This window comes from Artemia sp. Qi Xiang Cuo, chromosome 10 (genome assembly GCF_049724085.1).
Source record: "Artemia sp. Qi Xiang Cuo chromosome 10, ASM4972408v1, whole genome shotgun sequence".
Lineage (NCBI taxonomy): Eukaryota > Metazoa > Arthropoda > Branchiopoda > Anostraca > Artemiidae > Artemia > Artemia sp. Qi Xiang Cuo.
In genome coordinates this window covers 68,498,303-68,514,864 of record NC_142803.1, presented here as the reverse complement: position 1 = coordinate 68,514,864, position 16,562 = coordinate 68,498,303, and the positions used below count along the sequence as shown (strand labels likewise).

Genomic DNA, 16,562 nt, shown 5'->3' with positions numbered 1-16,562 from the left:
TACTTTTTTTTAAAGTTTTTTCGACTAAAGTAATTTTTCCATCAGTAATGTGGAATAATTACATTCCTAACTAGTCTTTGTTACGTTCAAAACAACGTTCATCTCATAATTCTGTTTCTATTAATCAAACAAATCGGAATAATTACATTCCTTCTTCCACCCCCCCCCACCCATTTGATTCCGTGGTCTCCCATTGCCTTTCCTGTGCTCCTTAAAACGAAGTCCATCAAAATAATCCATATAAAGGGGGTCGTCCCCGTCTGGGGTGGGACGACGTCATAAAGAAAGATTTAAAGGAAATGGGAACTTCGTGGGCGGGTGTAAAAAGGGAGGATTTGAATAGATTGGGATGGAGAAAGAGCGTGCGTAGCTGTGTTGGCCTCAGGCGGCTTAGTGCTGCGGTGAGTTGTTAGTAGTAGTAGTAGTAAGTAGTCTTAGGACCGACAGGACTAAAAAAGATGAGATTTTTTGTCCTCAGACCGCAGAAATTTCCTCTACCTCCCTACCCGCTCAGAGGTAGGGAGTAGGACAAATGTAGATTCCTCTCACACCTTAGGAAATACTTGTCTGTCATATTAATACATTATTTGAGGAAAAATAACAGAAAAAAGTTTCATTTTCCAAAGAAACGTTCAGAGAAAGTACACATCAAACACAAATACCTTTGAATAAAGACAAACAGAGAAAAAAGTAAATACCATATTAGTTTTTGTCTATTAATTAGACCAAAACTAATATGCGTAACTAATATGCGTAACTATAGCTATGTAGCTCTATTGAACCGATTTTATCATTACTGATATGCCAATAAAAGCGTTCTATCCTATACGAAACGCAGCCAAAAAGCGGTAGCCAGCGTATTTGGCTCTATTTCAATAGGTTTTCTTATTATCGATCTAAAAAATAAAAACGCTCTATCCTATGTCAAAGGCAGCAAAACGTGATGTACCACGTACCTTAGCTATGTAGCTATGCTCATTATCGAGTTCTAAATAAAACCGTGCAGCTTAATCTCCACTACAATCCTTGTAATTCTTTCCTTTCTTTTAACCCTTGTAAGTATAGGCTATAACAACAAAGATGTGTGCGTATGACATACACTCGACACAGAGTGTATGACACTCGACACAGATCATTAACCTGGATCAGAAGCAGCAGTGGTTCAGTCCTGGAAGACACAAATAAATCATGTAGGCCAGAATGCAGAGGTTTGTTTATCCATACGCTCAACGCCGTCACTGCATCTCGGTTGGAGTGCCTTGGTCTCAACCCCAACAGGTGACAAATGAAAATCTCTTACCCTTCAGATACTGGGGTGGCTGCTGCTACGCAGGTTACAAAAGTTGTTGAAAAACTTGAGGATGGAATCAGGTCTGTAACCAGGTGCATCAATTTGAGAGCCTTCTTTGCGCAGTGGAATTATTCTAGCTATTAGGTTCTACATTCCTGATGCCGCCATAACATCCTTTGCGGATGACACAGCTATAACGATTGCTGGAAAGGCTTTGAGTGAGCTTGTTTCAAAAGCAAATAAAGTGCTACTTAACCTGCATGTTTTTACTAGTCTTAGTTGCTTAGCAATGAATGCAAGTAGAACTAATTACATGATCTTTAGTCGTACTGGAGTTATTGATAATGTTTTCGGTTTAGTTAATTTTAATGGTACAGAGAGTGAGCAGATATTTGATACAAGGGATCTTGGTTTTCAGATTGATTGTAATTTAAATTGGAGAAAACATAGTTAAATTGTATCGGTGAAAGTTGTGCGGGGCTTAGGGCTGATTCGTAGATTTAAACATGTTTTTCCTGTTTCAGTTTTGAAAATTTTATATAATTCACTTATTCATCCTTACATTGTATACGGTTGTTCTGTGTGGGCTAGTAATTTTGTTGTAAATTTTAGACGGATACAAATTGTGCAGGATAAAGCACTGCGCCTGCTCGGTGATTTTGAAAATTGTGAAAGTACAATGGAATGTTATCACCATTTTAAGATTTTAAATGTTGGGCAGTTGAGGGAATATCAGACAGGTATTTTTGTGTATCAGTGTTTAAATAAATTAGCACCTAATTATTTTTGTGATGTTTTATCATCGAGTTCTGCGTACCATTCTTATGATACAAGGAATTCTGCGGACCTAGTACATGACAGACGACACACTGCTTGGTCTAGTTTTGTATCTAGGCATGTGGGTGTTTCGGTATGGAACAGTCTTCCGGAAAGCACTAGGATGGCTGAAAGTGTGTCCTCTTTTAAAAATAGTTTAAAGAATTTCTTACTGACCAGGGATGGCTGAGGGGGGGGGGGCTGTAGTCTGTCTTTTGTCTTGTATAAGGATTGGTTTTCGGTTCCCATGAGGTTTATTTCTTATTTATTTATATGATTACAATTTTTTTTTTTCAATATATATGTAGTGAATAAAATCATGAGTCCTGCCACAAACAAATCTGTATAGATTAAGACGTGGTAGGTCTGTTTGATATGATTTTTTTGTGAATATTGGTCTTTAATAAAATGAATTTTCTCTCTTTTTCTCTCAAAATTCTTTAGCATTTTTGGGAATGTAAGCTTTAGGGTTTTATGATTGACAGGGCAACTGCTCTTAATACTTTATTGTGTATTCGGTCGAAACCAGAAGCCGAATCACCTTTGAGACTTTCTACGTTCAGCAGAATTTCAGATAGAGAGACGAGTAGGAGTGCCATTGACTTAGAGCAGGAGTGCCATTGACGAGTAGGAGTGCTATTAACTTAGAGCAGGAGTGCCACTGACGAGTAGGATCGCCATTGATTTAGAGGAGGAGTGCCATTGACTTAGAGCGGGAGTGCCATTGACGAGTAGGAGTGCCATTGACTTAGAGCAGGAGTGCCATTGACGAGTAGGAGTGCCATTGACTTAGAGCAGGAGTGGCATTGACGAGTAAGAGTGCTATTAACTTAGAGCAGGAGTGCCACTGACGAGTAGGATTGCCATTGACTTAGAGCAGGAGTGCCACTGACGAGTAGGATTGCCATTGACTTAGAGCAGGAGTGCCATTGACGAGTAGGAGTGCCATTGACTTAGAGCAGGAGTGCCATTGACGAGTAGGAGTGCCATTGACTTAGAGCAGGAGTGGCATTGACGAGTACGAGTGCCATTAACTTAGAGCAGGAGTGCCACTGACGAGTAGGATTGCCATTGACTTAGAGCAGGAGTGCCACTGACGAGTAGGATTGCCATTGACTTAGAGCAGGAGTGCCATTGACGAGTAGGAGTTCCATTGACTTAGAGCAGGAGTGCCATTGACGAGTAGGAGTGCCATTGACTTAGAGCAGGAGTACCACTGACGAGTAAGATTGCCATTGACTTAGAGCAGGAGTGCCATTGACGAGTAGGAGTGCGATAGACGTAGAGCAGGAGTGCCAATGACGAGAAGGAGAGCAATAGAGTTAGAGCAGTAGTTACATTGACGAGTAGGAGTGCCAGTGACTTAGAGCAGGAGTTCCATTGACGAGGAGGAGAGCAATTGACTTAGAGCTGGAGTGCCATTGACGAGTAGGAGTGCCATTGACTTAGAGCAGGAGTGCCATTGACGAGTAGGAGTGCCATTGACTTAGAGCTGGAGTTCCATTGACGAGTAGGAGTGCCATTGACTTAGAGCAGGAGTGCCATTGACGAGTAGGAGTGCCATTGACTTAGAGCGGGAGAGCCATTGTCGAGTAGGAGTGCCATTGACTTAGAGCTGGAGTGCCATTGACGAGTAGGATTGCTATTGACTTAGAGCAGTAGTACCACTGACGAGTAGGAGCGCCATTGATTTAGAGGAGGAGTGCCAGTGACGTAGAGCAGGAGTGACATTGACGAGTAGGTGAGCCAGTGACTTTGAGCAGGAGTGACAGTGAAGAGTAGGAGTGCCATTGACTTAGAGAAGGAGTGGCATTGACGAGTAAGAGTGCTATTAACTTAGAGCAGGAGTGCCACTGACGAGTAGTAGTGCCATTGACTTAGAGCAGGAGTGCCACTGACGAGTAGGATTGCCATTGACTTAGAGCGGGAGCGCCATTGACGAGTAGGAGTGCCATTGACTTAGAGCAGGAGTTCCATTGACGAGTAGGAGTCCCATTGACTTAGAGCTGGAGTGCCATTGACGAGTAGGAGTGCCATTGACTTGACTTCCAACTTTCCTTCAGACCAACACTATCCAACTTTCAGCACTTTCATCTCTCTTTTATCGTGCCCTAAACTGCTTCAAAAACACTCCAGCTTAATTGTATAAATAATCAAATTATCTTTGAAATTTTCACTTTTTGATGTATACTGCAGTTCCCTATATTATAACGAGGATCTTCTGTCGTATCAAATAATCTGAATATTCCCAACACATATAATATGTTCCCATATTATTTCAATTTCAGAAGATTAAAAATATACATAAAGATTAACAAAAACAAAAAAAAATTCACCAAAGGAATAAAAGATTTTGTAGAAGATGCTTTGAATAATCTCGTTTCGCGAAGAACAAGTATTTATTTTAGACGTTAAATTTTATAAATATAATTTCTCACCATCCTCAATTTCATCCTGATCCTTCTTGCAATACTGATAATCAGGAGTGACCTCAGATGTTCCATCATATCGTTTTATGCTGAAGTCAGCCAAACGGTCAAAAACAGTGTTTTCATCAAGCTGATTTTCTGGCTCAAGAAACGTTACAGACTTATCAACGACAACGCTGCCGCAAATTGAGTTCTTTTGTCCATGAACTGATAGCTTTACTTTCTTACCAGGCTTTTTCTTACTAGATGACCATTTCATTTGTACCTAAAAAGAAAATAAGTTAGATCAGACACGCAAATAAGATGTATGGTACGAGGTAAACAGTTACGGTTATGAGGCTACCGCTTTTAGGTTGCCTTCAAAATCGGACGAAAATCGATTAAAATGGAGCTAGAGGTTAATAGAATTCACTAAAATGTACGTGAGTTCGGATGTTTAGTCCTAAAAACAGGTCGCTTTTAACCTTCAAAATGAATTAACTTTCAAAAAAGCTAGAGGGTATCTACAAATAGAAATAGGGTTTCCCTAATTTGGAAATAACACATGTAAAAATGCACAAAGACCAATAAAGACATTTTTTACCTAAAAACGTAAGTTTGAATATGTGCTAAGTAATTTGGCACAAAAGAAGAGAGTAAATGAGACTTCCCCAACTTAAAAGAGATGTTCATGATAAAAAGAATCATCGAAAGGCTAATATTTAAGCTTCTTTATAATATTTAGTAGGCTACTTAAGATAATATTTAAGCTGAATAAGTTTTGAATAAGTTGAATCTCCTTAATAAATTCAGCGTCCCCTTTCTTATTGCTTAAGGTTTTATGCCCTCTAGTCAAATTATGCCTTTAAGGTTTTATGCCCTTAAGGTAATTGCCCTTAAAATTTTATGCCCTCTATGCCCTCTTATCCCACGAAGAATGGAGCGAAATTAAATACATAAAAAAGGAGCCTTGTGAACAATTTCAAAAATTTTAAATTTCATTCTCTCTGCTTCTAAAAAAAATGATTAGAGGGGCAAAAAAAATGATTATAGGCTAGAAGCACTCGAGTGTAGAACGCTATGCTTCCACTTTTAAGAAAATGCAGTGCTAACACCTTGCTTGAAAATATTTTCCCCAAACACATGGAATTCATATTTCCGCCCTTACCATACCCTTTCTCAGCTCGCATCTATTTCATATCCTACTTGCTGTTTTACTTCAAGATGTAAAAAACTTTTGTTATATCATTGGGAAAATCACTAAAACATCCCAACAGTTTTGTTTTCTTTATATTTGTACCAGCCCCTTCGTTTTATCTCTCGTTCTGCGTCTTTATTTACCTTTTTAATTTCTTTATAAATATTACTATTCATATAATATTTTATTCTTATGGCCGTTTTATTACTATAATTTTTTTTAATTTGCATAAGACGGTTTCAGCCCAATATTCAACGAATAATTTATTCATTTTGTCTCTAATGTATTCTATACCAAGTTTCGATTGTTTTTCTGTCTTTAAACGATTTTATGGTCTTATGTCCAATTAGTTTTGCTGTTCTTTTCTTTAAAAAGATATTGACCTGTTTCTTTTTTTACTCTAAAAACGAGTTCGTTCCATCTGGACTTGCAATATTTGATTTAAATGAAAAATTCCTTACATTTTATACAAAACATAACACTAGCACGCATGCAAATTAAGTATTTAACACAGGCATGGGTACTTAGGTCTACATCAGACTATTGTCAAATCATTCGCTTGTCTGGAAAGACCTTTCGATCTCTTCGCTAGTGTTCTAAGCCAGGGTTGCACCTGGCCTAAAATTTCACAAGACTAAAAAAGAAATAACTTGAAAAAACAAGCAAAACAACACTTTTTGTTTAAATCAGTCAAATAATTTTAGCCCTTTGATAGAATTAAAATACCCATTTCATATTTTTTACAGTTGAAGAAGCGTTATCCTGAATTTATTTTGCAATTTAGCAAAAATATAAGATAAATCTATATTTTGATCTATTATTTGATCTAATCAATCTATAATCAATCTATATTTTGATCAAAATCACTTAAGTCCTTCTAGTTGTAGAGTTTGGATTCATCCTGGCTGGTTCGCAGTATGCTATAAAAATTGTCAACAAGCGAATTTATAAATAAAAAAAATGACTATAGCTTTTAATATATTTGACTATATGGAAAACAGTCATTTTTTGCAGTAAATTAGTGGTTTTTTAATAAGTTTAACCATAACAAAATATCTTAGTTAGCTGTCGTTTTCTATTGTCCTGGGTTCGTTGGCCACAGAGTTTTCTGGTTTGTTGCGTTTTTTAGTCATTATTCGTACTATAGAAGATGGCTCAAATACCAGTGCCATAATGGTATCTTTGTATCTTTTTTGTCAACAAATCACGAGCTAAATATTCGCAGAAGTGATTACAGTCAGGTCTGCACCTGCTGCAAGTTGGATTTGAGTGTCAAAACAATTATTTTCAATCAACCAAAACAAGTTTCATCTTTTATAAGAAGTTCTAATTAGTTCATGTCTAGATACTGACAACAAAGTCGATTAAAGGTAGTCAACTAGACGAAAAAAAAATCTAAGCAAAATTAATTATTGTAATTACTTCAAAATGATGATGTCTAGATGCTGACGAAAAAGTTGACAAAAGGTAGTCAACTAGACGGCGAAGAATTCTAAGCAAAATTAATTAGTTCTAATTAGTTCAAAATGATAATGTCTAGATACCGACGACTAAGTCGACTAAAGGTAGTCAACTAGACGGTAAAAAAATCTAAGCAAAATTAATTAGCTCTAATTAGTTCAAAATAATGATATATAGATACTGACGACAAAGTCTAGGTGACTATAGGTAGTCACCTAGACGTCGAAAAAATCTAAGCAAAATTAATTAGTTCTAATTAGTTCAAAACGATGATGTCTAGATACTGACAACAAAGTCGACTAAAGGTGGTCAACTAGACGACGAAAAAATCTAAGCAAAATTAATTAGTTCTAACTAGTTCAAAATGATAATGTCTAAATACTGACAACAAAGTCGACTAAAGGTTGTCAACTAGACGACGAAAAAATCAAAGCAAAATTAATTAGTTCTAATTAGTTCAAAATGATGATGTCTAGATACTGATGACAAAATCGACTATAGATATTCAACTAGACGGCAAAAAAATCTAAGCAAAATTAAAATCCAGCATAAAACAAAATTAATGAATAACTAAGTAATAAGGCACGGAAAATCGGGTCAAGGTGTAAAGATTATTTCTTGCAAACTTTGTTTTACCTTTTCTCGCAACGATTTCATTTACTCTTATAATATACGTACGCATCGGATTAACGATGGTTCTTCACTACTAAGGTCTTTGCGTCAGCTCTAAAGAGTGTTGTTACAGCCTGATTTGAAGTCTGGCCCCAAATTACTGGGATCAAACCCACTACGCCGTCACAGGACAAAATTATGGCAATAACAGGAATTGTTTTATTTCTTGTGACAAACGGGATTGAACCACGAGAGCCGCAATTAGAAGCCACTGTCTCATCCACTGCACTGTCACAAAATTGCTGTTATAAGCCGACCGTTGCAACAGGATTTGAAAAATCTGTCATTTCTTCAAAACATGATAGTTTTCTTTCCATGAATATTTGCCAGTTTAAAATTGCCTATGGACAACTTGTTCTGGTACACACCATTATATGAAAAAGCAGTATTTGAGAATACCCATTCTATGCATTAAGTTATAGCATTCTATGCATTAAGTTATAGTTATAGATAGTTATATTTATAGTTATAGATTATTTGCTTTGATAAACCTTGGCTTAGAAGATTATATCCCAAAAAACGAAGAAAGAAAAGATAGATAAAAATCCAAAGATGGACTTTAAAAATTGCTTAAAAACCGCATCTTGATTTGATAGAGTCAACCAAGCTACGAGAATATCAATTCTTCAGCGCTTGCACTCTCCAAATTGCGAACACGGAACCAGTAAACAAGCCTCCATTGAAATGAAATTTGCAGATTCGCGTTCCAAAATTGCCGACTTTGCCAAATTGAAACATGCTTTAAGCTTTAATGGTAAACTACAATGATAGAATTCCTGGAAATACTGGAAAAACCTGGAAATATTATAATTTCTGCAGATGTCTAAAACGAAGTGAGCTTAAGAGACTCCTATAAAAATGTAAAAGTAAACAAAAATAAAAAATCGAACAAAAACAGAGACAGAGAGGGAGAAATCTCAAGATGAAGAAAACAAACGGGAATAGGACCAGTAGGAAAAGATAAAACTAAAACGACGCGGATATTTCACGTGCTAAGAAACAAAGATAAAAACAAAAATAACCTAAAATCAATAAAATCCAAAACCATTTTGTTTTAGGTTATTTTAGTTTTTATCTTTGTTTCTTATTTTTGAAAACGCCTTGTTTTGTACAGGAGAAGTATCTGCGTCACTTTAGTCTTGTCTGTTCCTTCTACTGGCTTTCTTCCTTCTTGTTCCTTCCTTCTACTAGTTATTTGTTCCTTCCTTCTCTTTGTTATATTTGTTCCTTCTCCTTCTCTAGTTATTTGTTCCTTCCTTCTACTAGTCCCGTATGTTTTCTTCATCTTGAAATTTTTCTCTCTTTGTTTTTGTCAAGGCTGGCCTGTTTGGCTTTAGATCTTTCAAAGAATTAAATAAAAAGTAGAAACACGGGACTTAAAAGAAAGAGTAAAAAGAAGAAGAAAAAAGCAGTAGCTCTACAGCTGATAAACAATAAGATTAAAAAGTAGAAACACTGGACTTAAAAGAAAGAGTAAAAAGAAGAATAAAAAAGCAGTAGCTCTCCAGCTGATAAACAATACGATTAAAAAGTAGAAACACGGGACTTAAAAGAAAGAGTAAAAAGAAGAAGAAAAAAGCAGTAGCTCTACAGCTGATAAACAATAAGATTAAAAAGTAGAAACACGGGACTTAAAAGAAAGAGTAAAAAGAAGAAGAAAAAAGCAGTAGCTCTACAGCTGATAAACAATAAGATTAAAAAGTAGAAACACGGGACTTAAAAGAAAGAGTAAAAAGAAGAAGAAAAAAGCAGTAGCTCTACAGCTGATAAACAATAAGATTAAAAAGTAGAAACACGGGACTTAAAAGAAAGAGTAAAAAGAAGAAGAAAAAAGCAGTAGCTCTACAGCAGATCCCCAACTGATAAACAATAAGATTAAAAAGCAGAAACACATATACACAGCATCATTTTGGAAGATCTTTTCACAAACAAATAAACAGAATGTTTTGTATGACGGGTTAGAAATATATAAATAAATATTAATAGCGGCCCACAAAGTGATTTTACTACTAGATGAGTATAAATGCCAAAATATAACTAAGAGCAATTTTTCTCTTGGAGACCAGCTTAAACTCCCACGTATCAGTATATCATTTTTCACTTCTTACCAATTAATCACACTTTTAATTTTGACTTTCTTTCCTCGCAGTTTCTGAAAATTCATCTAATGTTACTTACATCATTCAAAAATCTGGGTTTGATTTCTAATTCTGCTACCGCTGTTTGAAGTTCACCGTTCCCTCGCAGGGTGTAGGCCATAATCATAGCTTTTGGAGCATCTAAACAACTCGGTTTGTACGAAAATGAAAGTCTTTTCAGTTCTTTGGTCGACTCAGTTCCCTGAAATTAAAATTATCTTGAAATAACTACCTAATCTGAACAGAGTTTATAATGTTGTATCACAAACAGTCATTCTACATTTCTGTATCAGTTTAAGTGCTTTTCTCGTATTTCTGTCAATATAAGTATTTTATTTTTATTTTTTTTCGGGGATCAAGGGGGGGGTCTTTTGAATTATAATCAGATATAATGTAAGTAAATCCAAACAGTGGGGAAACTTACAAGAGTGAAACTGGTGCTTATTATGGTGCTTATACTGGTGCTAAGAAAAATTATCAGGACCATCTAACGTTTCACCATTTTCCATCTCAGGGCCACCCTAAACTGCTGTATACTTGTCTTTTAAGATACTTTAAAATTGCTAAAAAAAAAAATTTAATCAGGTTTTTGGCAACAGTGATTCCAATGGTAAAGTGTTGTGTGCTTGTCTTTTAAGGTACTTTAAAACTGCTAAAAAAAATTTAATCGGGTTTTTGGCAACGGTGATTCCAATGGTTTACTGTTGTATGCTTGTCTTTTAAGGTACTTTAAAATTACTAAAAAAAAAAATTGAATCAGGTTTTTGGCAACGGTGATTCCAATGGTAAACTGTTGTATGCTTGTCTTTTAAGGTATTTTAAAATTGCTAAAAAAAAAATTGAATCGGGTTTTTGGCAACGGTGATTCCAATGGTAAACTGCTGTATATTTGTCTTTTAAGGTACATAAAAATTGCTTTAAAAAAACTTAATCGGGTTTTTGGTAACGGCAACTCCAATGGTGCAGTTTTCATTTCGATTCAACAAAATTCAATATAGGTTTCAAGGTATTGTTCAGAATTTCTTTTCGCAATTAACTTTTATCATGAAGAGTAAACTAAATCATAGTTAACATTCCAAAATCACGTTCAGATGGCGATTCTAACTCAATTGGCTTTTTGTTACAAACACATTTAGAAATTTTCAGTGACTGCACTAGAGTTCGTTCTTTGCCATTTGGGGGTAGCCATAATTGTATTTGTGACACATCTCATGATAATTGAAAAACTTGACAAAAACATGATTGGAGGATATCTAAACTATTTTATTTAGGCTAAAAGCCCATTATTTCGGAAATGCATTAGAATTAACCACAAAAGTAGAAGTTTCTATACACAAGACTTAATAAACATCAGGAGTGACATATCAAACATTCTGGCAGGAAAGTTTAGTAAAAACGTACTAAGTTAGATTCAAATTAATGCAGACTGATAATCAATGATTTCAAATAAATTTTGGATAAAGCTTCTATGCAAAAAAAAACATAATTTTCGACAGTAACAAAAAACAGGCACTTGGGTGATTCCAAAAAGCAGTTGTGTATTCAATACACAGAGATGCAGTAATTCAATACAAAAGCACACATTATAAAATAAGACAGGATTGTAAAAGAGTTGTTTTGTTTCCAGTTTCCAGTTGCTTTGTTTTCAGTTCCAATCAGTTTTGCCACTTAAATTGCTTATTACAACTAAGAAACTAGACAGGAAAAATTCAGTAAAACCTGTCAACAAATCTGAAAGTTATAAGAGCTCGATGTTTAATATATTACCTAAATGTAGCTTGTTAAATAGTTCGTGGTAACGAGCTGTATATCAGAAGCGACCCTAGGTGTAATCTAAACCCTAAAAAGGGGGAATTTTGATAAAAAATGATATACCAAAATAATTTGCTTTGACGACTGATTCTGAATATACAAAATTTATTAAGTTTAAAAAAGCTGGGAAGCTGAGAAAATTTGCTTGATTTTCTAATAGGATGAAAAATATCTTTATAAAAATCAAATCATTAAAGTCAATACATAGAGGGCCCTGTCTTAGAGGTTCAACCTCATATCCACAAAAATATGGAATTTTCTTTTTCTTTTCCCAAAAAAAAGGTGAAGGATGCGCGTTTGTTTGTTTTTATTGTATAGAACCTATGGCCCTAGAAGATTGGAGGCGGGCTTATTTGCACGGAAATTAAAAGCTTAGATACTCTATTAAGTCTCTAAAACAATTGTGCCACAGGAAGCGGCCTTCTCTGCTATTTTGGGCACAAAACTACAGTTTTGTCCAATGTTGCTATGGACTGAAAATTATGAAATAACCAATGGATTTAAAAGCTTCGAAAAACTATACATTGAGCTTCCCAGTTGCAGAGGAAGTAATTTCGCACTATGGCCATCTGCTCCGCAAAGTCAGGTGTTCTATACAAGGTAAATGTTTAATATATACATTTATTTTAATGCTTCATTTAACTATGATGGTTCATTTGATTTGGTAATGTATAACTTCGCATCAACTATTATCATAGAGGGGCAGTGGGTCATTGTAGGCAAGGGACGGGTGCCTCAGATGCCTCAATGAGTGTATTTCAATGCCTAACATGCCTAAATCTCAAAACAAAGAAATGAATCTGAAAATGACAAACGGGTCTAAGGCCAAGAAGGAATCGAAGAGAACAAAATCAAACGAATAATCTCCTAATCAAACGAAAGTATAAATCTCCCTATGCCTTCAGGTTAATATAGAAAGGGGCGTGGGAAAGGAGGGTAGGGATTAATCTTTCATCTTTTCAATTAGAATAACCCTAAATAACGGTTCAGAGGGGAGATAGCTCCCTTGTTTTTGCAAAAAATGTTTCAAAAAATGTTGGCCTTTATTCTAAAGCTTCACTTAACTAAATTTATTCTCTTGATGTTTCAAATTATACACAAAAATTATATAGAGGATGTATAAGTGCGCATTAGCTAATATGAAGGAGAGGTGGTGGGTTATTGTGTAAGTGGGAGGGTTTACCAGATGCCTCAAAGGGTGCATTTTATTCCCAAATTTCCTAACTCTAATTAAGCTTTCAGATAAATTTAAAATGAGTTTGGAGAAAGGGGGCAGGGGTTGCAGTAGAAAATGATACCTAATCCTTCTTTATTCCCGAAAAAACTTTGGTCTACGCCTTTATTATGGCTGCTGGGGGTGATTGTGCCCCTCTCATTGCGACAGTCTTTTTTTTACGTAGAATAAAAGTATTCACAGGGTTACTGGCAAAGAGGTGAAAAGGGGGAGGGGACATGATAAACCATGCCTTAGAAATCAATATCTAATACCTCTTGATTCCTGGGAATATTTTCGCTTACACCTGTATTATTGGTGCTGGGGTTGAGGTTTGGGGGTTGGGGAGAGGGGTTGAGTGTCTCTCCTATTTCAACCATTTTTTCGACGTAGCATAAAATATTGCATTCACACATCGATCAGAAAACAGGTGAAACAATGGGGATGGTGTATATTAAGCCTCACCAGGACATTCCTTGAGGGCAAGAGGGGGGTCGAGGTTTAATGTCTGTTTAATGATGAATGTCTTCTTCTTTCCTGGGGGGGCATCACCCCCCCTACTAGCGTCCATGGAAAATATTCCAATAAAACAGGTTTTCTCGAAGAAATTTCTTTTAAAACAGTAGATAAGATAGTCTTATTAAAAAGAAATTATATTCCAACCCCAATCCTTGTGATAAATATTCGAGGGGTGCATATTTTTTCAGGATTAAATATCATTCTTGAAGCATCATTTTGCGAATATTAAACTTCTACATCTATTGGAGCTTCTTTTAAAGCAAATTCTCTTACATCTAATAGAGCCTTGGGTCAAACAGTTGGTAATAACAAAATGTAAGCAAAGAGCAACCCTTGTCACTAGAAACCAAAGCCCTATAGGTTTCTCTTAAAACACATGCAACAACAGAATATATATTCATGCTAATTTTAAATATTCAAAATGTATTTTAATTTTATAGCTACGCGTTAAAACTATTAGCGTATTTCTAAAAACGAAAATTAAACTTCCCCAAAAAGGAGTGTTGTCTTGACGGAAATTATGCAATGAGATTCAGCATGTATGAGAGACCTAAAGGCACGATATGCAAAATTTGGAACTTGTCCTTTTTCTTACCAAGTGAATGAATACGTTTAAATATATATGCAAATGTCAATGCATATATGACAATATGCTGGTATTAATAATATATAATATAAATATATAAATTAAAAACAGAATATGTAGAAAATTAGCAATATTTATTCCAAATAAAAGAGAAAGTGATGAGAAGAATAAATTATTTGATGTAGGTCAAATTAGGACACGTAAAAAAAGTACGAAGCGCAGCAATTCAAAATCATTAAGGAAAAGTATCACTTACGTTGTTCGGAGAAAAAGTTTGATATTGAGTTAGGCGGAGCGTCGGGAGCGAACTGAAAGAAATTGTCTTCACTTTCTTATGAACCAAGTCACCACGTGAAACTACCTGTAAATAAGACAAATCAAACCTGACTAGCAGCAAATTTTGGACGACGACAAATAAAAAAAAAGAACATAGGATACCGTATTTCATTTACGACGCTCGAAAAAAAAACATTCCCCCCAAAAATTCGGAGTTTAGCTGTCCCAGTCCACACCCAGTCAGGGGTAAAATTTGGCGACGATGGATATACAAAAGAAAAACTATAGCTTATATTCTGAATGACGACTGGGGAAAAAACCCCACCTTCCCCTCAAAAATTTGAAGTTCATTTGTCTTGATCCAAAAGAAATTCCATTCGATCCCTTATGCTTTAGAGAAAAAAGGTATGCTCACCGAAGCCATGTATTAAATTCGTCACCGGCAGAGAATAGATCATGCAGTAAGCTCACCAAAGACATGTATTGAATTCGTCACCGGCAGAGAATAGATCATGCAGTAAGCTCACCAAAGACATGTATTGAATTCGTCACCGGCAGAGACTAGATCATGCAGTAAGCTCACAGAAGACATGTATTGAATTCGTCACCGGCAGAGAATAGATCATGCAGTAAGCTCACAGAAGACATGTATTGAATTCGTCACCGGCAGAGAATAGATCATGCAGTAAGCTCACCGAAGAAATGTATTGAATTCGTCACCTGCTTTGTGGAATCCTTTACTAAGTCACGGTAGGTCACCCAGTAGGTCACGGCTGCTGCTACAACCGTGTCTTACTGCAAAATGAGATAAACAAAGAAATGCATTGCTGTAGCTTCAGGCCTCCGGCGTATGATGTTACAAAAGTTTATTCAATTTAGCCTAGAAGTGATTGTGAAAGGTCACACTGCCAGTAACATAGGAATACAATCATCCCAATTTCCGATATCAAGAACCCCACGTCCACACCTTGTCTGTGAAAGTTTGGGCGAAATTTAGCTAAGACCAATTTTCAAACCAAAATTTTGAAGCTGAATATAATAGTTCCAGGCAAAATGACTTTTGAAATTTAGTTATAAAAATATTGCCAAAAGAAAGGACCTGACTTTTGTTCAAATCTGAGAAACCCCTATACAAATAACGTGAAAATTCCTTTACAAATCGTTTACTTTTTTTATCAGACTTTTTTCAGGTTAAAACACATATCTTATCACATATATTTCCTTATCTTATCGCTATAGTAGAAAATCTAGATAAGAGCAGAGGTAGAGAGGGTGGGGAACTTTTTACTTTGCACTGGAAACACTGAAACAGCTGATGACTTGTACACGATAAGATCAATGCGATTATACAAAAGACCAACAGTTTTATTCAAAAAGTATTACACATTGAAAACACCTGTGCTTAACATTTTTAACCTTGCTCTAAGAGCTTAACACTTTAACTGCATTTCTAACATTTCATCAGAGACCAAAGACCAAAAGTCTCTGCCCCTCACCCTGCTCCCAGCTTCACTCTTTATCCCCCTCCCCAGCAATCAATTTTTGACTCCCTCTAAATATTTGGTTACGACCTCTTCAGACCTCATTCTTTATCGTTTTGCCCCACTTACATTCCTGAAAGCACTAATTTTGCAAGCCATCATCTCTAATCTGCCAAACGAGTCCTACAAATCTCAATATTTATTTCATTATAGCCGCAAACAGTGGGATGGAGCCACATTTTTCGGAGCTTATTTTTATTTACACTATATAATATGTATAAAATTTTATGTATAATATGATGTATTTTTATGTAAATGTATTTTAGGTAAACATGGAGCAGTTCATATAATTAACCTACGAACAAAGTGAACATACCACTCAAGGTCATTTTTATGTTCTTTCTTACAGATTCAATTTTAAGCTCTTTTAGGACCATTGAAAATAATAAACCTTTTTTGATTTAATTTTACATTTATTATTTTTTTTTCCTCTCTTAGTTTTATATTGAAAATAATAATTTCTTTCTATAGTTTTGGATATAAAAATGGGTTAAAATATTTCTTACAAAGTTATAATTTCATTATAAGTCCATTTTGTAAAGTGGTATAATTCACAAACATTGATTCGTCAAGATTAAGTTGAAAAAAAATTAAAACAATTCCGCCATGTTTTCTTCTTATTCTGTTATGC

At 35.5% G+C, this 16,562-nt stretch overlaps 1 protein-coding gene across 2 annotated transcripts in view; it reads right to left on the bottom strand.

The window, feature by feature from the left end:
* The window catches only part of LOC148948091 (alpha-2-macroglobulin-like protein 1), a 113,331-nt gene that overhangs the window by 75,995 nt on the left and 20,774 nt on the right, over window positions 1-16,562 (bottom strand). For both annotated transcript variants that reach the window (XM_089095693.1, XM_089095694.1), the window contains exons 5-7: window positions 14,371-14,475; window positions 10,025-10,186; window positions 4,546-4,801 (exon numbers count right to left, since the gene is read on the bottom strand). In XM_089095693.1, coding sequence (XP_088951819.1) covers window positions 4,546-4,801; window positions 10,025-10,186; window positions 14,371-14,475 — 523 coding nt within the window. The remainder of the gene's footprint in view (window positions 1-4,545; window positions 4,802-10,024; window positions 10,187-14,370; window positions 14,476-16,562) is intronic.